At 42.6% G+C, this 24682-nt stretch overlaps 1 protein-coding gene across 1 annotated transcript in view; it reads right to left on the reverse strand.

Moving 5' to 3' along the window:
• plcg2 (phospholipase C, gamma 2) overlaps positions 1–24682 on the reverse strand; it is a 48141-nt gene that overhangs the window by 1995 nt on the left and 21464 nt on the right. Inside the window, exons 6-29 of the mRNA XM_085358803.1 lie at positions 24354–24438; positions 24154–24234; positions 24017–24060; positions 23846–23918; positions 18136–18237; positions 17745–17863; positions 17546–17631; positions 16459–16576; positions 16030–16198; positions 15846–15941; positions 15353–15439; positions 14746–14915; positions 12278–12478; positions 11416–11538; positions 10946–11126; positions 10243–10311; positions 10034–10143; positions 7584–7680; positions 7417–7489; positions 6995–7167; positions 5988–6090; positions 3767–3970; positions 439–578; positions 191–299 (exon numbers count right to left, since the gene is read on the reverse strand). Of these exons, the coding sequence (XP_085214929.1) occupies positions 191–299; positions 439–578; positions 3767–3970; positions 5988–6090; positions 6995–7167; positions 7417–7489; positions 7584–7680; positions 10034–10143; positions 10243–10311; positions 10946–11126; positions 11416–11538; positions 12278–12478; positions 14746–14915; positions 15353–15439; positions 15846–15941; positions 16030–16198; positions 16459–16576; positions 17546–17631; positions 17745–17863; positions 18136–18237; positions 23846–23918; positions 24017–24060; positions 24154–24234; positions 24354–24438 (2813 nt within the window). The remainder of the gene's footprint in view (positions 1–190; positions 300–438; positions 579–3766; positions 3971–5987; positions 6091–6994; positions 7168–7416; positions 7490–7583; positions 7681–10033; positions 10144–10242; positions 10312–10945; positions 11127–11415; positions 11539–12277; positions 12479–14745; positions 14916–15352; positions 15440–15845; positions 15942–16029; positions 16199–16458; positions 16577–17545; positions 17632–17744; positions 17864–18135; positions 18238–23845; positions 23919–24016; positions 24061–24153; positions 24235–24353; positions 24439–24682) is intronic.

Consider the following 24682-nt stretch of genomic DNA (forward strand, 5'->3'; position numbering starts at 1 on the left):
GGCAAATCTCAGTGTTGATATAGATACACAACAAACACAACCTTATTACAATTTTACCATCGATCTTCTTTCAAATCTCTAATTCCTGCAGAAAGCGTTGAAACAACGAACACAAGCTACATTTTTAATAGTTAGAGAAAAACTAGATGAAACAGAGGAAAATAGAAAGGTTGCTGGAGAATCTCCTTACGATAGACGATGGTCTTGTACTTCTCCTCTGTGTGCCCGCACAGCTCGATCTCCACAAATGGACTGGCGATGCTGCGGCCTGGCTTCGGAAGGTGCCTGGCACCAATCACCTGCAAGGGACGAACACAACTGCTCTTATTCTCTGCACACAATCAGGCCCAAAGTGCATTTTTGTACATAAGTGGACCCTGAACGTGACTCATAATCATGACAGAGGCACAGAGAGTGTGTGTGCGTGTGGCGGCACACCTTGACCACAATTTTGTATTTGACTTCCTTCTTGTCCTGATGAGGGTCGTAGCTATCCATACGCATGAACTCCGGCTGCAGCACGTAGCCCGTTTGTCCGTTCAGACTGAAGAGGGCGTTGTTCAGCTGCATGTATTTATCTGGGTGGACACAAGAACCTGAATAACTTCACAGTGTCACTTCTCCTTCAGGCAAATCCTGATAATTTTCTAACAGGTAGACTCGATAGTGTAACCTGTGTTATTTTTTCAGCTGGAGTAGACAGATATCCCCCAAAGACATGACAGACAACATAAAGAGGGCAGTTTGAGTTTAGCTTTAGTGCAGAGTGATGCACTGGCAACCCATCAGCATATCTTTAAATATCAGGACATAATAAAATGACCTGGTCCTCAGTAGGCCTTAAAATGAGGTAAATGTAACTTTAAATGAATCCCAACACGTGACACGTTGCACTGTGCCATTATTTATTGAACAAAAACTAAGACAAGGTGCTGACGTAACGTGTGAAAAACGTTGAACTCCTTGAACGCCTTTCATGTATTCTGGAGTCAGATGTGAGCCCATCAGTCCCACAGCCCGACTGAGATGCTGTGGACAAACGAACTGAAGCAACACTGTAATGAAGAGCAGGCCAACATGTTTGTTAACCTCACACAGAGAACAGGTATTTGAAAGACTGCACAGGCTACAGAACCATGGGGTGGACGCACTGCTTCTGCATGTTGGTTTAGCCCTAGTTAACTAAATAATGACACAGCGTCAGGTGTTGTTGTTCATCTCAGCTCATACGAACCCAAATGTACGACCTGCTAAAGACTAGATTTTTTTTTTACTTTGTCCTGACACTTAAATTCTTAGTAATGTACAGATAGTGTATTTTCTCTTTACCGTGACTGTAACTAAGCTCAAAAGACAAAGACATAGTGTCTCTAAACACATAATATATGGGTTTATAAAGCTATTCATAGCCAAAATACTACATATAAGTGGAGTAATATACTGAAATAAGCTTTCAGATACTACAAATAGAAGATTTCTTGTATTAATGGGATGTTAAAACCCGGGAGAGCAGCCAAATGGCTTTTAGCTAGGCTTTAGCTTCAGCCAAGTGGAAGCTAAATTGGCTAGTCATTCATATGTAAATTGGGTTGTTACCTGGGAATTCTGGAGGGAGGGGAGTGGGGGTGTGTGATTGAGGGGGTGGGGGAGCTGCTAAAAGCTGTGCACTTCCTTTTGTGTTTCATCTTGATGCATTCTCAATCCTCCAGGGAAATAAATCTCCAAAAGTCACCAACTTGGAGTGTTTCAGTTTGCCATCTTAGGGAGAAATCAACACACATGGGTGTAGGTCCTTTGTTGCTGAGATTTATTGATAAAAACAGTACAAAAAACCAACCATTTGTACACATATTTACAAATAATAATAAAAAGTGAGTGAGTACATTTCAACATTATACCAGTGGTCTGATTGATGCCACAATGGAGCAAATCGAGCAAAGACTGATAAGTTTGCTGCAATTTCCAGTGTGTGGGGATCATTGGTCACCAACTGCATCACGTGCTACAACCCTGGTCTACATATCACCGTTGATGAACAGCTTTTCCCATCAAAGACTCGGTGCAGTTTCCTGCAGTATATTGCAAGTAAACCGGACAAGTTTGGGATCAAGTTTTGGGTGGCCTGCGACCTAAAATCCAAGTACATTTGCAATGTCTTCCCATATCTTGGCAAGGACCCCAGTCGTCCCACTGGGGAGAGACTTTCTGAAAATGTAGTAATGAGGCTGATGGAACCATTCCTAGACAAGGGCAGAAATGTTACCACGGACAATTTTTTCACATCGCTTTCACTTGTGCAAAAACTTCTTAGACGGAAAACCATCATCCTCGGCACAGTCAACAGGATTCGCAGGGAAATTCCTCAATCCACTAGACAGACAGATCGCAATGAATTCACCACTCAGGTCTGTTGCAGGTCTTTTGTGGTTCTATGTTTATGTGTTTCATTGTGTGTAAAAGGGCTATGGAAATAACAATTTATCTTATTTCTTAGGTGTTTTCAACCTCTGCTGCCACGCTGACGGCGTATGCGGCCAAACGGAAGAAGACAGTCTATATTCTTAGCAGCATGCACAGCGTGGTTCAGACTGATAACACCACCAAAAGGAAGCCAAACACTGTCACCCTTTACAACAAAACAAAGTGTGGCGTGGATGTGATGGACCAGATGGTTCGGGAGTACACTGTCCGCAAAGGAACACGCCGCTGGCCAGTCGCCGTGTTTTATAACATGATTGACATGGCAGCACTGAATGCACATGTGCTGTATCAAGCATGCACCGGGACGAAGGAAAGACGGGTGGACTTCCTGGTGGCGCTTGCAACAGAGTTGGCTCACTCTCATGTAGCTGCGAAGAAGGCAAGAAAAGAACAGTTGCCTTTGACACAACCCTCCACACCTAGTCCTGGAAAAAGAGCCACGTGTCAGGTCAAACACAACTGCAAGAACAATCATGCCACTGTGCGATGTGTTCGCTGCAAAAGATACACATGTGGTAAATGCAGACTACAGATACCATGGCAGTGCCAGGATTGTGAGTGATTGCTGAAAATGTTGAATTGTACTCACTCACTTTTTATTATTATTTGTAAATATGTGTGCAAATGGTTGGTTTTTTGTACTGTTTTCATCAATAAATGTCAGCAACAAAGGACATACACCCATGTGTGTTGATTTCTCCCTAAGATGGCAAACTGAAACACTCCAAGTTGGTGACTTTTGGAGATTTATTTCCCTGGATGATTGAGAATGCATCAAGATGAAACACAAAAGGAAGTGCACAGCTTTTAGCAGCTCCCCCACACCCTCAATCACACACCCCCACTCCCCTCCCTCCAGAATTCCCAGATAACGACCTAATTTACATATGAATGACTAGCCAATTTAGCTTCCACTTGGCTGAAGCTAAAGCCTAGCTAAAAGCCTACCAGCCAGTTGGCTGCTCTCGGGTTTTATAGGTAGAAAGGTAGAAGCCTGGGGGATGCTAGTGTTAAATCCTCTATTATTTCCCATTTTCACACTTTTATTTCCTCAGACTTATTTATTTCTGCATTTTCATGTCCTTTCAATGTGCCGATCCTCGTGTTGCTCAACCTACAGGCGGAGGTTTATTCTAAATTTATAATTATATTCTGTCACAAATATTTTAGCGTGTTTTTGTACTTTGCTTCACTTGAATGTTTTCTTGTCATAAGAAGATAAATATAAAGCCCTCAAAACTGTCTCCTTTGTCCTCCGCTGTGTGATAAATGAGCACTGCTGTACCTGCTGTTTGGAAGTTGAGAGCCACCATGTGACAGCCGAGGGCCCACATCGGGTAAGGGTCGTAGTTTGAGGACTCGACGCGCTGGCCTTTCGGGTAGATACGACTCAGAGCTTTGCGGTTGTACTGCAGGAAGTCTTTGGTGCGGCTCTTCCCTGGAAGCTTGTTCTCCACGAAGGAGCGGACCTCCTTGTAGCTGTAACTGTCTGCAGAGCAGGAGAGAGGGGAGGAGTTCAGTGGTTCAGCCACCTCACCTTCGCTGCTTGCTAAGAGAGGGAGCTGACATTTAGTTAAAGTGAGCTAAACAAATTAACTGGATTTATTTCAGAGGGATGGTTGTTTGGGGACTAGACTGTGAAAGGATGCATGTCTAAACTGCATCTAAACCCCACCCTCTCACACATTTTCACTCAGACAGTCAGAAATATTATAATTCTGATCATTTATCAGCACAAATCCATATTTTTAGATCTTTGTATAAAAACAAAGCTGACAGTTGTGAGACTTTATCAGAGGTGGAAGCATCACAGCAGACGCTTTTCTGTGGAAGTAACTGAGAATAAAACAAAAACATGAAGCAGATTTTCCTGTTCTGGCTTTTTATAGCAGATAACCTTAAATATTCTGCAGTAGATCAAAAACAGAAGAAAACCATGAATCAACATATGAACATTACCTGATGCTGCTGAAGTGAAGCAGAGCAAAGTTACAGAGGTTTTATTAGAGACACGGCTGAGAGCAGTTTGGCATCATTTGTAAAAGTTTACATTTCTGGTCTTGAAGTACACAGAGACAGAAAGAGCTGCACAGGAAGTGTGATTTTATCGTGGTGGAAGCAAAAGTGCCAAAGTAAGAAGGACTAAATGATGTTGTTTATCAAACGAGAAGCATAGTTTTGATCTTCTTTTGCTGCTGGTTCAGTCAATTTTGATCAGAGAGTGACAAAAACCGCAACTGCACACTTTGTGTTTGCACAGTCTCAAGAACATCGGGCGAGTTAGTCCGCTGCCATATAAAAACTGTAATGGCCCTCGATTACTTGTCGATGTGCAATGCTGCTGAATAAGAGGAGCCAGAGAGCTGTCTCAGGCTGCTGTGTTATAATTCACTGTTCGGTGACTTTATTGATCCATTAAAGGTTTATAGACGCTTTCAGATTTAACCGCGTTTTTTCCCTTCAGATGCTTATTTGGTTTAGAAGCTGATATTGCAGATCTGTTATTTGGAAATGTCACCGAGTCATTCTGAACCTACAGAAATCAATTGTGGTGCGAATGTAGTTTTAGCATCTATTTCCAGATTGAGACAGTGCATCACAGGAAACCGTCTGTCTTTAGATCTTTCCTCTTGGTCACATCCTGTTTGTACAACAACCTGTGGCTGAACACGACGAGTTTCCTCAGCTCAAATAATTCCTCGGCTAGAAGGACTCATTTAAATCAATGTTAGAAACTGTGTAGTTACAGGAGTCACGGACGTGCATTTCAGGATGGGACCAGCTCTTGAGTAAAAGCATCTAAACGCTTTTGTGACTGCAATTATATTTTTAAAATTGTGTCATTGAAAGGAAGTTTAGACGCCAACTAACATAAAAAATAACATCTAAAAGTCAGAAATGAAGAAGAAGGTATCTGCTTATTCATTGAGACACCACAGAGACTGCACCTATAAAAGGTAAAAATGATACCTGATTGAAATTTGGCAGCTGGCCCCGTAAAGGTCACCTCCCTCTGTTTGCCGTGTGTGGCCTACATAACAGGCCCAGCACACCAAACACAGTAACCCCGATTAGCAGCGGTCAGGCACTTTTACAGTTATGAGCACCCTGTGGCACACCAAAGTCAATCAGTGACATTTACTAAACAGATGAGTTATCAATAAATCCACCGATCAGGACAATGTTGTTGCAAGCTAGACAGTTTGTCATTGCCGGCTTTAAACATGCTTTTTTAATCCTGCAAGGCTGGGTGTGAGTATTTGTGGTTTTATTTTACACTTTGTACAATAACTACGTTGCTTTTATAACTGGAGGTCTGGAGAAAAGCGATTCAAACACAAAGCTTGAATTCATCTTACTGTTACATGGAGTTACAAAGGTAACACCGCATTCACCAATGATTTCGATTCTTAACCTCAGATTAAATAAGTGAGGCAAGGTTTCATTTTAAAGCAGCGTGCAAAAGCTTCAAGCGCAGCCTGTCATGTGAGTTGACACGTATTTACCAAAGCGGTCCTTCTCTTTGCTGCGTGGCTGACAGTAGACCACCACCTCCGACATCTCCGTGGCGACCACTGCCTTCTTCTCCACTTCCACCTGTTGTTTCATCTGATATCGAACAGAAAAACAAGTCACTTCCTGTTTGCACTGTAATGTGGACAGACCACCTATGAATATAGACGCCGATGTGGTTTTGCATCTTGCACTTTGCTTCGGTCAATACACAACCTTCCCGTAAGCTCACACAGATGATGCTCTTTTACATCATTTCTTTGCAGTTATAGTTTCTTCAGTTATTAGTTTTTACATTAATTTTGTATATTTTTAAATGATTTCAAATTACAACAACATTTGTCTTAAATTGCCCTACATCGTATCTGTGGTATCAGATAAGATACCACATGATCCTCTGTGAGCAAGCACTTTGTGACGGTGGGAAAGAAGAACTCTCTTTTAACAGGAAGAGAGCACCAGTAGAACCAGCCCCACTGACTGAACGGAGCATTTTGTGTCTCCCTGTAGCAGTTTTTGTCGTTGTAGTTGTTAGTAAGTAACTTTGTATTCACTTGTAGTCACTTTGTATCTCGTTTAAAGTCACATTCACACAAGCCTAGAGAACATTGGTTGACACCCCAGTTGCTAGGGACGGGTTGGTTGCAAAGATGCATACACTGCTGCACCAAAGACCTGCTTGTGATTGCTTTGGTCGCGGGCAGATTCCTCCCATCACCAGTGAGATTTGCATTGGTTGGTTTCAGCATTAAAGGCAGAACTTTGGATGCAAACGTTCTGTTTTGTGCTGCAGTTTTTCCAGTTTCACTAACGCTTGGTGGTTAGTTTCCAACTGTTTGCATACAAGTTGATGTCTTCCATGCAATCTACAGGCAACCATGGCAATCAGCAGGTGACCAAAGTCTGTGGTTGCTGCTGGTTTTGCTGCAACCTCCAGCAATCGCATCCCAACAGGTTTTATGATGCGGGCTCTGCTTCCACAGAAGCATATCGCACTCACCTGTTGATCCTTGCTGTACTGCTGGTTCGCCGTTCTCTGAATAATGTCCCATGCCACCTTGTACCATTCAAACAGCTCTTCCAGAGAACCTGCAGTCAAGTCAAACTGCAGACTGTCTTCATCCTGGTCCTGCAAGGTCACTGCGTGGGGCTTCCCGTATTTACCATTCTTCACTACAAAAAGGAAGACAGAGAGGCCCAGTGATGTTTGACTCCCAAACTTTGTGCAAACTTTGAGGAATCAGGATTTAGTCGACGTGTATACAAACCCTAACGCAGTAATGACACATTTAGTCCAAACTGAGTTAAAGCCACAGAAAAATGCTCAGGACTGAACTAAACTGGACGACGCTGCTGTGTAATGTATATTAACTGTGCTTTTCCATTGTGACTGTGTGACACACCAAGATAACGAGTACTCACAGTTTTGAATGTTGCATTTGGAGATGTCCACGACGCCCTGACATAGTTCACCTAGTGGGTTATCTTCCATTTCCTGTTTTAGCAGACATCACAAATAGAGGTCGTTTTCAGTCACTTTCCACACAGATACAGTACAGTTGAACTCTGACCTGACTTCTAATCTTTACCTGCACTCTGATGACAGGTTCGGTGTTGCTGGACACTGGCTCCACGTAGTTAGCAGGAAAGAATAACTGTAACTTGCCACCGTGGTCTCCTCTGCACCTGTAATGAGCAGAATGAGTCACTTCAGTTCAATTTAGTTTGATTTATATTGCACCAACTCACAACAACAGTCGCCTCAAGGTGCTTTATACTGTGAGGCAAAGAGCTTACAAAACCAGACGACCCCCCTATGAGCAAGCACTTTGGTGACCGTGGGAAGGGGAAAAAAATCCCTTTTAACAGGAAGAAACCTCCAGCAGACTGAACAAGAAACACTCAGTGCATCACTCAGTGCTGTGCAGCGCAGCAAAGGGAGGATTGAGGGTCACCAGAGCCACAAGTAAGCCCGCAGTGTGAGAGGGAAGTGCTCTAATGGAGTGATACGGTACGACGAAGTCTTTAAGATAAGACGGGGCCTGAATATTCAAGACCTTGTATGTGATGAGAAGGATCTTACGTCACTCTGAGACAGGATGGTTCTAATTTTAGAGATACTGTGCAAGTGGAAGAAAGCAGTCCTACATATTTGTTTAATATGTGCAGTCTTAGAACATTGTGCTCTGTTAAGACAATAAGGTGCTAAGATCTTTAAAATATGATGGGCCCTGATCTTTCAAGCCTTTGTTTGTCAGGAGAAGAATTTTAAGTTCTGCATTCAACAGGGAACCAGTGAAGAAAAGCCAATATAGAAAATATATGGGCTCTATTTTTAGTCCCTGTCAGTATTTTGGAGCAACTAAAGGCTTTTCTGACAACCTTCAAAACAACATGAGAATAAAGGAATTACAGCAGTCCATGTAGCTCATGTCTGACACATAACTTCTGCGAGTGAGGAAGACTCATGAACGCATTGGAATCTGTCAGCTAAACACTATTCAAGCCAGCACAATACATTTTGATGATGTCTTCTACACTGTGTAATAATCAGTCAGCAGCATCAAATGCTGCACCGAGGACTCAGATCTAACAATAGAAGCACACAGACAAGTCCACTGTCAGAGGCCAGCAGAAGGAGATCGTTACTTAAAGATTGGTCTCTAATTACGAGACAGCTGCACCAAGAAATGGCTTTCTAATTATTTTATTACATCCACCCTGAAAGTCCGTTTGTATGTAGTCTGTTAATAAAGTCAAACTAATCAAATTTAAAAGCACTAACGGTAAGACGTGGAGTCTAACAGACTCAGAGTTCATTATTAAAGTTAGTTTAGAGCTCAGTAGGAGAGAAAGAGTCTAAATAATAAAGTTGCTGTCCTTAATGATACTTCTGTGTAAGTTGATGTGAAAAGTCCCGTGTTTGCAATTAGCCATGTTTATGTAAGGGTTACTGAGGGTTTGAAGTAACTGTTAGAATCATTTCATTGGTAAATTCAATCAAAAAAAACAACCCCCCACCCCCCCCCACACACACACACTATGAGATAAAGGAGAACAACAGCCTGATACCTGCAGGCCTGACAACAGGAGATGTGTCACTGCTGTAACACCTGTAACATTCAGCAGTTTCCTCATTGCTCTGACACACACAACAAAACTATTGACCACACTACACACTAACTACACACTAACTACACACTAACTACACAAGATTTGCGCTAAACGTCGCAAATCTCTCACGTCTCAAACACGCCGTCACTCCTAAAACTTCCCCCTCCCTAAACATCTAAATGCCATGTTGCCATATCATTTTTTGATTGGTCGACATGGTACATTTTTCCACCAATAGGAAAGGGCAGGGGGAGGGGTTTGGTGTTGTTTTTGCTCTCACGCTTTCGAGCGTTTTCCTTATAAAACGCCGTTTTTACCGTTTCTTCCCGCAGTAAATATAACCAACGACAGTATTCAGGAAGAAAACCAAACATATACGAATGTGAATCGCATCATTGGCTGTGGGATAAGGCGGCATCGTTCTAATCCCATACGGGAGCAGCCAGTCACTCACTGACTAACACTGCAAAACAGAATTGTTAAAGTTTTAATTTTAATTTCAATTCAGGTCAGATTATTTTTGTGCGCAACACAGATTTTGTGCGCAGAGACCGTGCCAGCAGTGCACAATTGTGCACGCGCGCAGCTTAGGGGGAACATTGGTAAATACCACAAATAGACCAAATGGGCTACAATGAGACACAAAACATCTAAAACAGACACAACAAGAAAAAAAGCACAAAAAGACAGAAATAAGAAGACACCAAGATGCCCAAAGAAATACACAAACTAGCTAAAAATCAACACAAAGTTGTTACATTAAGATACATCAGCAAAGACAAAAAGCCACTTCATGTCACTTCTAATTGGAGTCCGATCTCTACTGTTGAGGGCGGAGGGCCTTCTCCACATCTGTGTCACTAAATCAGTCCGTGGCCATGCCAACCACGTACATGCAAAGACACAAACTTGCGTGTGGACTCACCATCCATCAGCCTCTTTGGACACGTTGTGTATCAAAGCTCCTTGTTGAAAGCTCAGCTCATCTGGCCTCCTCGCCTGGTAGCTGTATAATGCCTTGACAGTATTTTTAGGCTAAAGGAGACAAACACATAGAATTGAGAACGTTAAAGGAACGATAATCAAAGAATACTCGACAACACACCACATGACCAAATCTGACTGCATACACACCAGCGAGGGCTCGATCTCATTGGGCTCCACATACGTCTTCACATCATATAAAGAGGCACAGTTCTTCTCCTGTGAAACACAGCGCACTGTTAGGAGGATATCATGACCTGACGCTGACCTGAAATGTTCTGTAGTAAACTGTACAGTAAATGTTCTGAGTTTAAAATGATAAACCTTCCTCAGACTGATCACCATGTATTTTGACACTGAGGAATTTACTGGCTTTGCCACAAACTTTCCTAATTTACAGTCAGAGACGAGCAGGAACTCTACAACTAACATGGCAGTAAATACAATAAGTGATCAAATACTGATTTTTGTTTCTCCTTTTATTTGTGTGTGTTTTGTTTTTTTTAGAAAATTCTATGGTAGCTCAGAGAGGACAAGCACAGTCTCCGGAGTCGCACGCAGTGAGGATGTAACACTGCAGACAAAGATGCAAGGTAATGAGTGTTTTAATCACACGATTCATAAAATACTGCAGAGACATGTTTGCTAACAGCCATTTACTCTTAGCTTGTCACGTCCGCAGCTGTTCCGTTGCATTATTGCAAAAACCAAAAACAGTGAGTTTCCTTGAGTTTTCTAGCTGTTAGTGTGTTTGAACTCTTGGGGCTACCATAATTACCTGTTTCTCAAGCGCAAATGATTCACTAGTTTCCACAAACTTATTGCAACAGTGGCAGAATCTCTTGAAACTCACTGTGCTGAAGCGGTCGACCAGCTCGGGCGTGACCGGGTAACGTAGCTTAATCTTGCGATACAGCGGTTTCTTCCTAAAGTAGTTGACCAGCTCCACGAGGCTCTCGAACTCCGTAGTGGTGCCCAGCAGATACATGTTGCCCTCCTTCTGGATGCGGCAGTGTTTCACCTTACCGTCACCTCTGAATGACAGAAGTTGATAACAAATAGTTATGTTTGCAGTACTAAACCCGTTATGCAGATGCTCACGGTGGCAGTGTGTTCTGGCTCTGTCACCCCGATCATCAGATTTAGGTTGGAAAACACACATTTTAGCCCAACTTTGTCACTAATGGATCAGTGTCTGAATTAATGGAAAGTTTTTATGGAGATTACAGTTACATAATGAGGGGTCATCAACTTTATTTCACCCTTTATGAAATGACACATTTCAGTGGAGACACATTTGTTGAATTTCCTTTGGCACGGTACCTGAATGTGATGGCAAAGGAGTCTGGTTCTCCTTCTCTCTGCCGGATGAGAAAGGCTCCATCTCTGGGAATCCTCATTAGGTAATCCTCTGCCTGACCTCTGCTCAGGTTACTGTAGAACCACCTGCTCCACACAAACACAAGGAGGGTTACACCCTTACACATTCACAACCACTAGCACTTTATATAGCCTCTGTAGAAATTATCCACATATCTCACTTATCTTAACTGCACTACTGTAAATGCTGTATAAATAATCATTCTGTACAATACGATCATTTTAATTCTACAACTGTTTATAACTTGCATAGTTCATATTTCTGTATAGTTTCATATTTAGATCCTGTTCATAGCCTGTACATACTTATAGTGATAGGAAATTGTTAATGTATCTATCTCATGGCTAAAGCACTTCTGGATGGATGCAAACTGCATTTCGTTGCCTGGACTTGTGACATGTGCAATGACAATAAAGTTGAATTCTATTCTATTTATGCGGCATGTCTGTTTATCAGATGATGGCTTGGCTTTGACAGAAACAGGAGTTTTCTTTCTTCCATGCTCTTAAAAAAAAGGCTGAAAGAAGTGAGAGGGCAGTGACTACCCGTCCGTGGGTGTGCATGTGTGAAAGTGAGAAACAGAAGCTATGCATATGTGTGTGGGACTGAATGTGAGATGTAAGCTTAGCTACAGTAACACAACTAAAACTGGACATCGATGTGGAGCCCTGCATCAAACAAGGGTTTGGTTTTTTATTATAAGCTGAGAAGTTGTGAATGATTAACTCGTTATTTCTCACCACACTGCAAAATGATTCAGCACCCTGTGATGTCTGTGATGCATTTTAGCACTGTGGAACAAACCCTTCTTGCAGATGTGAGTCGGGTTTTGGTACGGCATCGGTGAGGCGCAGCTCAAAGTCCTGGCAGCGCAGTGGGTTGTCTCTGTAGTGCTGGATCAGGGCGTACACGCTGGGAAAGTGCAGGTTTGCCGTCATGTAGAAGGAGGTGTGTCCGCCCTCTGTGACGGAGCGAATGCGACAGTGCTGCACCCTCCCGCTTCGCCTGAAACACGTGCAAACAAATGACCGAAATGATGACATCGACATCAAGCTTTCTTCTCCAGTGTAGCAGAAACATGAAGCTACCAAAGTGTTTACAGCTGACCTATTCAGCTTCTAACCCTAACTGAATTCAAATTGAATATATTCTAGTCCGAGTTTCCATTTGAGTTTAAACGTGTTTTCGGCCTTATTTTGATAGATGCAGTGAAGCCTGACAGGAGAGACATCCAACAAAGGGCTGAGGGTCGTATTGGAGCCCAGACCGGCTGCTTATCCCACCGAGCTGAACCGGCGCCCTCAGTTTGTATTTTCTGTTCAAAAGTGTAACGTTTGGATTACAGTTTTTATTTCGTTATTGTTCTACTGACCTTATTTCCTTATTAAATTACTGAGTCTGGTTTGTGTCTGGTTTCTGTTTACGTCGTGATTTTCTAGGAATGACTTCAGTCCGTTGTGTTTTTTGGTTCTTGTATTTGTAGTTATCTCCTACGCGCTCCCTTTTCCATGTTCCTCCTCTAGAAGTTCATTCATGTTTCAGCGTTTCCTTGTTTCAGTTATGGCTATTGTTGGTTTCCTGTTGTCTCGTTGTCCTTAACAGTTTCATTTGTGTCTCCAAACTCCTGTGTTCAATCCCCACTACAGAGTGTGTGTGGGACGATCGTGGCTCAAGAGTTGGCAGTTCGTCTTGTAACCGGAAGGTTGCCGGTTCGAGCCCTGGCTCGGACAGTCTCAGTCGTTGTGTCCTTGGGCAAGACACTTCACCTAACGCCTACTGGTGATGGCCAGAGGGGCCGATGGCGCGATATGGCAGCCTCGCTTCTGTCAGGGCAGCTGTGGCTACAACTGTAGCTGCCTCCACCAGTGTGTGAATGAATAGTGGAATTGTACAGCGCTTTGAGGGTCTCGAAAAGCGCTATATAAATGCAATCCATTATTATTGTGTGTTTCCAGTCTTCCCCGTGGTCTCTGTTGGATGGTCTGTTTTCACTGCTGTGAGTTTTCCCTCATTATCCTCAAGCTGAGGAATTTTGTTGGAATTTCATTCCCTGGATTTTTCACCCTTTTGTTGGGTTTTTATAGACATTACCACCAGCTTTTCAACTACGCTCTCATTTTGTTCTTTCCTTTCCTCTCTGGTTTAAATTTAGGTGCAGCTTTAATGCAAACTGTGACACACCAGGAAGTAGACACTTTATTTTTACTCTTGGTTATGTATGATAGAGAGGATCTCTCCAGCATCATCTATCTAAGGCACACAGCTCTGGCTGTGAGCACAGAAGCCCCGCCCATTTGCTGTTCAAACCTTCCATTTGTGAAGCGCAGCCAATCAGCTAAAACTGCTTCTTTCACACAGAGGATGATTTCAGTGCCTTACATTAATGTCACATTACATTAAACTTTAAATTGAGGAAAGGTAGATTAAGTACAAGAATAAAAATAATAATAGATCCTTGTTGAACCACACAAATTGAACACAGCGTGAAGCTAAGCTCAGTTAGCTATCCTGGCAGCTGATATAGAGTGTGCCAGTTAAACTGCTTTAGCCTGCTAACAACTGCTGTTGCCTCTGCAAGCCGCTTTGAAACCCACCTCTGTGAAAGCGCATGGAAGGACAGGGATGTGTGATCTCACTGCTGGCAAACAAATTACTGCAGATAATCAACAATCCTATTTTAACTAAAGTGGGAAAATTTGAATTTTCTGTTTTTCATATTCCTTCATGTAAATGATGATTTTATTAGTGGAAATCATTTAGTGGGTAAGGTCATTAGTTATGTTGTATAAAGTCAATATTCCTATTCATCATTAATGAGCACAGAAACCTCGAGGAAGGTTGTTTAAGTGCAAAAACTACTGAACACAGATGCCTCCTATGAGCCCTAAACAGGAAGAAATTCTTCAGGCTTATCTTTATTGTGTATTTCAGTGTTTAGTTATTGTTGATTTACTGACTGTTTTATATAGTGCACATTTTTATATAATTTCTTAATATTTCTTAAAAATCCCACACAGCATCTGTGCTTTCCACCATGGAGTAGGAGATGTGATGGTCAGATAGTAGTATAGCACACACTACAAGACACATTCTCACAGCAGAGCAAACTTTACATTTTTCTGAGCCCCATTCTCAAATCTCTCGCCCTTCTCGTTTCCTATACTACATGACGCCAAGGTCCCACCCTTAGAAAGCGAACACAGAGGGGGAAGGACAAACAGAAATTAGTGCTGGTGTGTAAATCTGATGAAAAAAAACATGGGACACTGTACCAGAAGGAGAGCGTATAGTCTGTAACGAAGGTATCGCTCTGTCGGACCAAGAAGGTGCCGTCTCGTCCGCTGGTCTCTTTGCAGTAATCTTGGATCAGCCGCTCGGCCATCTGCCTGCCTTCCTTCATGCGACCGTGGAACCACGGCTCCGAGCAGTGAAGGTCCTGATACTGAAACGTCACAAAAACAAAAGTTCTATCAACACTTTTCTAAATTATTGTAAAAGTTCTGTTAATAACTTGGAGCTGAAGGAGTCAGGGTTAGGGCTCCAGCATTTCTCGCTAATGACGAGTGAAATTATCACAAGATGAATATTACAATAAACTCGAGCTTAGTCATCTATAATCATAAAATGCTATTTTTTATTACAAGAGTAACAAGAATCAAATGAATCAGGAGGAGCTATTTTTCTGTTTTAAAACCATATACTTAGTACTTTCACTTTAGTATCGTTGTACTTTGGAAATAATAACTAATCTATTGAAATTTTAATATAAGACATCATTCAACATCCCCTTTTCGCTTCTTTACAGCTCATTGCACCACATGTCCAAAAAAGATGCATAAACCTGATATTTGAAGTTTGCTACTAAACTTTGGTTTTTACCTTCCTGGGATCCTCTTCCTCATCCTCGTACTCTTCTGCATAGTACAGCTTGTCGTCAGAGATCACACAGTAGTGCTTGTTCCAGCGCTGACAAAGAGAAATGAACATTTACATTTCCACCTTCCCATGCAAAACATGCCACTTGTTCAGGAAGCTTTTCAAAGAGCAACAGGGACACAAAGCGTCGGGCGCTGCTTTCGCTCAGTGAGGTCAATGAATTACAGAGAGATGACAAAAAATTGCAGACGCACATGAGCACCCAGCATAGCGCAGACACGAGTCCGTTTGTTACGCTACAGTACTAATGCAGCTGTTTAACACTATATTATCATAATAGAGGCAAAAAGTGGCAAGAACCGTCAGCCCTGAATCCAGAGAAATTCATTGGATTTGACTGGATTTAGCTACATTTAAATGACATAACTGAACACATTTAATCTCAGAACCTCAAACCTCTCTCATCAATGGCACACACTGATATGTGGGGTAATACCTGATCCACAGGGTCCCAGATCTCCAGGTCTCCTTCTTTCTGTCCCTTTCTAACATCCTTGACGGTGAATCCTCCCTCCATGTTGATCTTCTTGTGCTGCTCAAAGAAAACAAGGTGAGCACCGTTTTCAGGAATTATGACAAATCGTTTCCACTGACGCGCGGATGCGCTCAGACCACATTACCTTGAGTATGATCTTGCCCTTCAGCTGCGTGGGTGAAGGCAGCTGCTCGGCCAGGTGCTCCACGGGTTCGATCAGCAGTTTGTCTCCAAATACTTCTCTGAAAGTACGAGCCATCTGACGCTGCTGATCTACAGGGCAGTGCTCCTCTATGGACAGAATCACCGGGAACCTGAGACAACGAGACGTGGTTACCGAGATGTTCTGAATGGTCCAATGAAAAAACAGAATCCTTCCCAATGAATTAAGAGGCTGACAAAAAGTTCTTAAATCATCACATTGAATCGCTGCTTCTGCAGTTTAGCTCAGATCTTTGAATTCACAGAACTGCAATGTTGATTTATCTGGATCCATCATCAGCTTATATTCAGATCTAACAGCAGTCAAAGGCAGCATTTTTTGAGTAACACGTCTGGTTGTTTTGATTCTTACTCTGAGGTGACAAAAGCGTGCTCGTTTATCGCTCTGACCACATCCTCAAACTTGATCTTCGTCGTCCTGCTCCAGCCATGGTAAATGATTGGCTCCCCGGGGCCCTCCCAGCAGTCCACTGTTTGCATTCAGTAACACACAAAGAGACACTGTGAACACACTGAGTGAGCAAAAAAAACTCTTATTAAAAACTCTTGTTTTACATGTAATGTCCAAAGTTAAAGCAATCAACTGTGGTTCTGTGACATTTACGTCAAACGTTACTAAGCATTAAATAAGAGTTTGGCCAAATTAAGCTGAAAAGCCCCAAAACATCGAGTGGACGGGGTGGTTAATTTATATGTTAGAAACCATATAAGACAGACAAGAGTTAAAATAAATCTTATTTCAGTCACTGATTTTTGTTCTGCCTACATTAACATGTGTCTTGAGGGAGCCAATCAAAAGTGGACAGCTCAAAATCAAAGTTCTGCTCTCACATCTCGACGAGGGCCTGCGATCACTTCTTGCTCACTTTGATACAAACTAGCATGCACAGAGTTTCCATTTTCAAAGATCAAATGTGTAATCAGCAGCCGTGCACTTAGAGAGAACCGACAACTTAGAGACTGTGACGTTAACCGCGAGTTTTTGGGCAAACACGTGGAGACCCCAGCAGTCGCTCTGACCTGCACCAGCCAACTTTCTTTCGTTTTTTTTTTTTGGAAGCATATTTGATGAATGAGATATTGGGGCAGGAGCATTACTGAGTGTTAGAGCTGGCTCGCTGGTCTGTAAGGCGTACAAAAGACTTTATCGACTATTCAATACTTGTTAGTGTCTTTTACACTTGGACATTGTATTAAAATCGGCAGCCTTGCTCAGGACACATCTACACACGCTGGTAAAAGCATGCGGCCGTAGCCCAGTCAGCCCAGATTACGCTGAGACGTTGGTTTGAATGATCAGACGTCACTGCTTGCTTCCTTCCTTCGTCACCGTCTTTGAGCTGTCCACTTGCAACAGAATCACTCAGGATGCATGCTAATGCCGGGCCCGAACAGTGGCGTCATTCGGGTGCAGCACACGCCGGGAGTTTGATACTAACATTCGACGCAGCGGCATCCCAGACGCAGACAGCGGACATAAGCCTCTGTGGACGACTCGCTGCGAATCTGATCACCTGTCAGGTAGCTGTTGAAGAGCAACAGGAGACATTTTATCTTTCACACATAGAGACATTTAAACCAACAGTATGTGGAAATATTACTGAGCATCATTAGTATGTGTGACGGAGTCAAACTGACGTGTTGTGTGAGGAGTTGACCCAGTAATGCGACAAAGGGTTGTTCATGTCCACGTTGCTGATGTCTGAGAACTTCTCATCCCAAATACAATTCTCCTTGGAAAACAGGAAGCCGAGGAACTGGAAGAGGAGAAACGCTTCAGATTTCAGAGTAATCTAACCCGTTCCCCCAGCCCCGCCCCTGCAGACTCCACAACGCTGTAGAACTGCTACGGGATGATTGTGTATTCACTTAAACACTCCAAAAACTTAAAGACTGCTTTCTGTTGATCAGAATTTCGAGCAAGTTTTTTAACACAACTGCATTCCTGCCAAAACTCAGTTTTAGCATCGATTGTCAAACTTGGTGCAGAAGAAGGAAGATGGTGTCCACTCATGTTGGTGCTGAATACCTCGCTCACGGTGAACTCCGGGTCATTGGTTTTTCTCATGGTGTCATCAATAAAGGTTGTCATCAGCTCTCTGACTTGGTTCAGATCATTGGCCCAAGTTTCCTGATGGATGAAAGGGCCAAAATAAATAAATAAATAAATAACTAAAAATCACACATCAGACTGCGACGGTTCATTTCAAACACTTTTTTTCTAGTCCCAGAGCTGTGTGATGTCAGCGAAAGAGGAAATCCATAAACATGCTGCTCTCTGTATATGAGGAAATCAGATGAAAGCCTTAGCAGACTTTAGAGAGAGGAGGGGAACTACATGGCTTGCTTTAGATAGAGTGTAAATTAAGTAACCGCACCACAGTCAGTGGCGACTAACGGAATAAATGTACCGCCCTTACGTATTTAAAATGCAAAATATGAGTAACTGTATTCTGTTAGAGTTACTGTTTGAAAAGGTGGTATTCAGTTACTTTGTTGAAATAAATAATTTCCCCCAGGGATCAATAAAGTATTCTGATTCTGATAAATGGATTGCACGGCGGTCTTTTCCTGTTTCATATGTTCAGCTTTGCTCTCTCTAGTTTTGGTAATTCCATGCACAAAACACGCATTAAGAGGCTCTAATGTCTGTGTCTCAGTCTCGCGGCCCATGTCACCCCTAGTTGCACGCCGCATAATGACTTGAAGAAATATTTTAAAAAATTATTCACAAAATGATTTAATATGAAGGCAATAGGCAGAGTGTTACAGGCATCGGCCCAAAGAATGTAGCCTGATGGGCAGTGTAGTCCGTGCTGCAGGGAGAATGGACCCGTGATGTTTCTGTGAGCGAGGAGGGAGAAAAAGGAAAAGTACGAGCTGTCACCGAGCAGAACCAGGAGCTGGAAGCATGTAAATATAATAATAACCACTGCAGCCAAGAAGAGTGCCTGACGAGCCCAGCTGTAAGTAAGCTATTAAGACTCGACTGTACACTGTGTTCGTGTTTGTAAGCAGCCTTTCAACGCCTCTCTCTGTCTCTCGCTAGCAAACTTGACCCAGACAACAAAGTAAAGCTAGTTTTCAGCTACGAGCCCGAGACGAACCGGACGTATTAGCCAGAGGTCCCTTTACTACAGTTCGGAGCCGCGGACCTGTTTTATATACGAGATCGCTGCAAAAAGTGCAGCCTTACCTAATGTCCACCTACTGTTACTCATTTATATTAAGATTTAAACATCTAGTTGGTGTTGGTATGGAGAGTAACCGTCAGCAATAGTAATAAATCACACAGCAATAGTTCATTCATGTAGTTGCAAAAAGCATGATAATATATTAAGTAATCCAAAGTATTCAGAATACATTGCTCTCATTGAGTAACGTAACAGAATATGTTACAAAATACATTTTGGGGCATGTAATCTGTAATCTGTAGTGGAATACATTTTAAAAGTAACCTTCACAACACTGGCCACAGTACAGTTAATTTAGGTCCTTTTAAGTGTGAAGGGGAGTGTTTTTAATCTGCATATCGGTCCAGCGAGCACACTGAACTCTTCTGCTGTAAGAGCACGATAAATGAAAAGGAAGAAAAGGAAAAACAGTAAATTCTATAACTGGTCCCAGCTGTTGATGACTGCACTGTGGTGAATCTGGGAACCACCTAGTCAGCAATCTACAAACTGTCTTTGGGCCAAAGCTGACCAGGGGGGCCAAGCAGGCTCCATCTGAGACATTCAGCCCTGTGCTGACATTCAAAGAGACCAGCGGCAGACAGCGAGACACTTCGGTCATCACTCTGTGGCCTTCAGGTGGCTGCTGTTACAGCCAGATTACAAAACAAATTGATGCACAGTTATAAAATCTACCAAATCAAACACACACCGATTCTGAACCATTTTAGTACAGCCCAAAATAGCTTCATCAGCCACATATATTTCTGTAATATACAACTGTCGACACAAGAGTTACATTTCAGTGTGCGTTCTGTTAGCAATAAGCTAATATTGCTAACATATAGATTTAAGTACTGCAGCTCATTTAAAAATCAAACCAGAGGCGAGTTCAGTGCACAGCTGCAGGGCTAAAACAGGGCAACAAAACCAAGATAAACTTCTCTGCACAGCGAGGAAGTCAATAATGAATGATATCATATCACTGTTCCCCTTCCTTATAAATAAGAACTGAACATAAGCTAACCTTCCATCATCCGCCAGCTCACTGGTGACTTGTTGGGGGTAAACTTTGCTAGTCTGCAAATCTTTTAATGAGAAAATCTGTAATGCCGAGATGAAAGTAAAAATGAAAGTAACATTTTCTAGTTTCTGAAAATGTGCCCGTTTAGAAACCCCAACCTTACCCCTACACCTGGACGAGTCGCTGGTGACCTGATATCATAGTCAGGGCTGCACATAAGTGGCCCGTAGGTGCGCATTCGCTGTCAAAATAAAAGATGCGCACCAGATAAGAAGTTGCAATGTGCGTTTGCGTCCATATAAAAGGCACTGTTTTCGTCCGCTAGAGTGGGATTTTCACAGCATATTCCGCACCACATCTTTGTGCGTTCATCATTTGTTTGAAGCCAGCTCACCTCCTGCAACCACTTTTCCGAGAATATGCGCTTCTTTTGCGGTTCGGACTCCTGACATTTCTTTGGAGGTGGAGGAACACCACAGTAATTGCTTAAAGGAGCTTCTTCGACATCTTGAGGAGTTCTAAACAAATGTCTGTCCTCCTCCAGAAAATCTTATGTACGCAAACGTGCGTTGCAACTTCTTATCTGGCGCGCATCTTTTATTTTGACAGCGAATGTGCACCTGCAGACCACTTATGTGCACCCCTGATCATAGTACCACCCTATTAGAGCACTTCGCTCTCGCTCTGCAGGCCTACTTGTTGTTCCTAGAGTATTTAAAAGTAGAATGGGAGGCAGAGCCTTCAGTTTTCAGGCCCCTCTTCTGTGGAACCAGCTTCCAGTTTGGATTCAGGAGAAAGACACTATCTCTACTTTCAAGATTCAAACTTTCCTTTTTGCTAAAGCATATAGTTAGGGCTGGACCAGGTGACCCTGAGTCCTCCCTTAGTTATGCTGCAATAGGTCAAGGCTGAAATCAGGAAACAAAATCCAGGAGCAACAAGAGGTGATGAGACAAGTGGAAACAGGTGGGGAACACAGCAGGAAGTAATGAGAGGACAAGACAAGGGAAGCAAAACTGAAAGCAAAGCACAAGGAATGGCTAACTATCAAAATAAAACAGGAAGTGAGAGAACACAGACAAGAATGAACTTAATACAGGAGGACTGACACAAGAGGACAGAACAGCGGGGAGAACTCAAGTCTGAATGAACTCGGAAACTAGTATCCGGCATAAATAAAGGAGGAAATACATGAAACAATATTGAAAAAGAAAAATATTTCAATAATCCAAACTCTGGGTAAGATGACCCAGGACCATGACAAATGATGACATATATGTCCTTTAAGTGGGTGTAACTGTAAGCAAAGACCTCAGCAGGCATGTTAGGATGAATCCAGGCAATTATTTTACAGCCTCACGTGGAGTCATGAGTCTGATTCATAATATGACTTAAAGCTGCATGCATAGAATCACCAGAAAATTCTAAAAGCTTCAGAAGTTTTGTTGACTTTGCCTCCAAATAACGTTTAAACGTTTTTATCCCTGCAAACTGTCGTTCTCACACACATGTGCACTGCGTAAACACATTACAGCTTCACTTAAGTACCCATCAAGACATGTACAGTATCCCTGTTCATCACACCAGATGAACCAACGCCACACTAGTTACAATTATAATAAATAGAAGTACATTTACCCATATCTTTGCTATGACAGTGAAAAGAAAGATGAATTCCACCACTCAGCTGGTCCTGGACGTGTGCTGGCTGCAGTATGATTGGCAGTGTTGGGACTAACGCGTTATTAAGTAACGCGTTACAGTAACTACGTTATTATTGTGGTAACGAGCACGGTAACTAGTTATTATGCCAAAATCAGGAACGCGTTAGTCGTTACTGGGATTTAGATAGGGTCGTTACTCGTTACTTCGTGTGGTGGCATCGCAGAGCTTCCACAGATTCAGTAACATTAGCAAGTGGTGGAGGCAGCAGGTGGATGAAGGAAAGGGGACGCAGAAGGAAAAGAGACCCGAGGCGGCCGCCGGTCCAAGTGTGAACTGAACTTCAGGTAAGAAGTTATGACCTGCAGTCTCTCTGGGTCAGATATGAACCAAGTTTAGGTGGAGTTTATTTTCGTTATTCTGACTTTTTCGTACTGCGTGCTAGCTAGCATGACGGAGTTTCTATACAGCTGGGTGGGTGCTATGATGTTAATGATGTTGAACTTTATTTTGTTCATAAGTTATTAGAGTTGCCAACCGTCCCGTCTGGTATTCAGAGAAAATATTACGCGTTTCTTATTGAGGTGAAAAGGAACAGTTTGTCCCGGACTTCAGCTACAATGAAAAAGGCACAAAGCTGGAGTTATTCTGTGTTTACGCTGCACAGCTGCCTCTTCTTCTCTCATCCTCTCACCCTCTCTCTCTCCTGTTTCTACTTCAATCATGAAACTGATCAATGATCAGCTGATCGGCTCTCTTGTTTGTTTATTGCCCACTTTGCACCGAAAGAGGAAACCAGTCGCGCTAAACAACAGCAGCACGTTTAAGCTTGATCAGCTATTGAGAAACAGGTTTACCTTTTAGGTGACATGAATGAGTTGAAGGGAAGTTATGAACTGTTTCTGAGAGACAAATAACCCCAGGATCCTTTTTTAGGTAGCTGACAGCTGGTAACTGTGCAGGTGCGGGTCTAGCAAAGTGTTGCCAGGGGTCCATGTAGGGCATTAACGGGGAAAGGGGGGCACAAAGAAATACTTTTCTTTCTTATTCTCATTTAAAATGCCTAGCTTTTAAAAAATAATTATCTGAATCTTACAAACGATTGATAGATTGATGCATATATACCATCAAAACAGTGAACATCACTGTCACAACAGTCAGTGTTTATTTTCATTCAAAGGCTTTATGATTTTTCCTATAATGGTGGGCCGGTCTCTAGTCAAAATGCCCGGGCCAATTTTCTGTCCCAGTCCAGCCCTGTATGCAGCTCATCTGCAGTCTGGTGTTACCTACATCTTCCTATTCAGAAGGCAGAATTTCCGAGTTCTGAGTACAATCGAAAGCACCACGACTGCAGTTTTTGCGTTAGATGTAAAAAAGAGCACATGACTCTGTGACGTAGGCTAGAATCATGGCAGCAGTCAATGACGGTCCAGGCGTGGGATTTCTCTCGTGGAAATGTGCACATTATTTTTTCCTTTCTATTGGTAGGTGGCACAGTGCACTGTGGCAAGTAAGCAAGCTAGAAGACTGCAAAGTTATGGAAGCAACACATTAACAAGAGAATTCTGAGTAAAACCAAAGTTACTTTGCCTAGTAACTAGTTACTTTGAAAGTAACGAGTAACTTGAAGTAACTGAGTTACTTTTGAGAGAAGTAACTAGTAATGTAACTAAGTTACTATTTTAAAGTAACTTACCCAACACTGATGATTGGTTATATTTAATCTGTTTGGCTCTTTTCCACCTTCAAAGTTTCCAAATTCTACTCAGGATTCCTCGAGTGCCAGGTTTGCTCCGTGTCTGCTTCCTGCATAATCCTCACCCTAAATATAGTCACGGCTTGTCCGACATGCTCGTTATTCCTTGTAGCTTGTTTACCTGTTGCTGATAGATGAGAAATCGTTGGAAATCGTGCAGGAGAACGGCCGAAGCATCCGGTTTGTCTGTGTTACTGCAGGACGGAGGAGAGAGGGAACACACATTCACACGATGCCGTCAGAGCATCCTTCATCAGATCGCTATTATTTACGAGAGGAAACGGGATCTCACCCCAGAATGAAGGCGCAGGATTCTTTCTTGAACTCGTCAAGAATCTGAGAAAAAACAAACCCAGCATGAATGAAAGGGCTACAAAAACAAGAACCTGTGTCTGGTGATATTATGTGATGTCATTCATTCATACAAACCTCATTCTGCTCAAACATGAGAAGGTTGTAAAATTTATGAAACTGCTCAAAGTCCAGGCGATCCTTCTTCGAGCCCACTTCCTGCGAAAGCAGAGCATGAAAACTGTGATCAAGCTGACGGGAGCAGCTGCAGACGACTGTTTTGTGTTCTGAGGGGGTTTAACTATGTTTTTAAAAATGCATCCGCAAAGTGGAAATACCTGGAACTTTTCTTTCAAAGTGCGAGAGCTCGGCGCCTTGTAGTTCATCAAAGGAAGCAGTGCCTTCAGTTCCTTCAAGGAGATGCTGGATATGAGACAAAAAACCCAGTGTGATCAGACTGGAAACCATTTATTATTACTGGTTATAGCATGTTCAGACACTGTCCTGTGTGCAGAAAAAAGCCCACTTAACATCAGGTATAGAACAGATTTTTTTACAAGTGTACGCAATGTGAAATTATTCTGAGATCCAGATTACATCCACAAGAAATTTTAAAGTTTCCAGGGTTGAAAGGCGCAGCATCAGTAACACAGGGTAGTACTATCTG

This window comes from Diplotaxodon limnothrissa, linkage group LG7 (genome assembly GCF_057381915.1).
Source record: "Diplotaxodon limnothrissa isolate DT_005_m linkage group LG7, D_limnothrissa_male_GT1.1, whole genome shotgun sequence".
NCBI classification, from domain to species: domain Eukaryota; kingdom Metazoa; phylum Chordata; class Actinopteri; order Cichliformes; family Cichlidae; genus Diplotaxodon; species Diplotaxodon limnothrissa.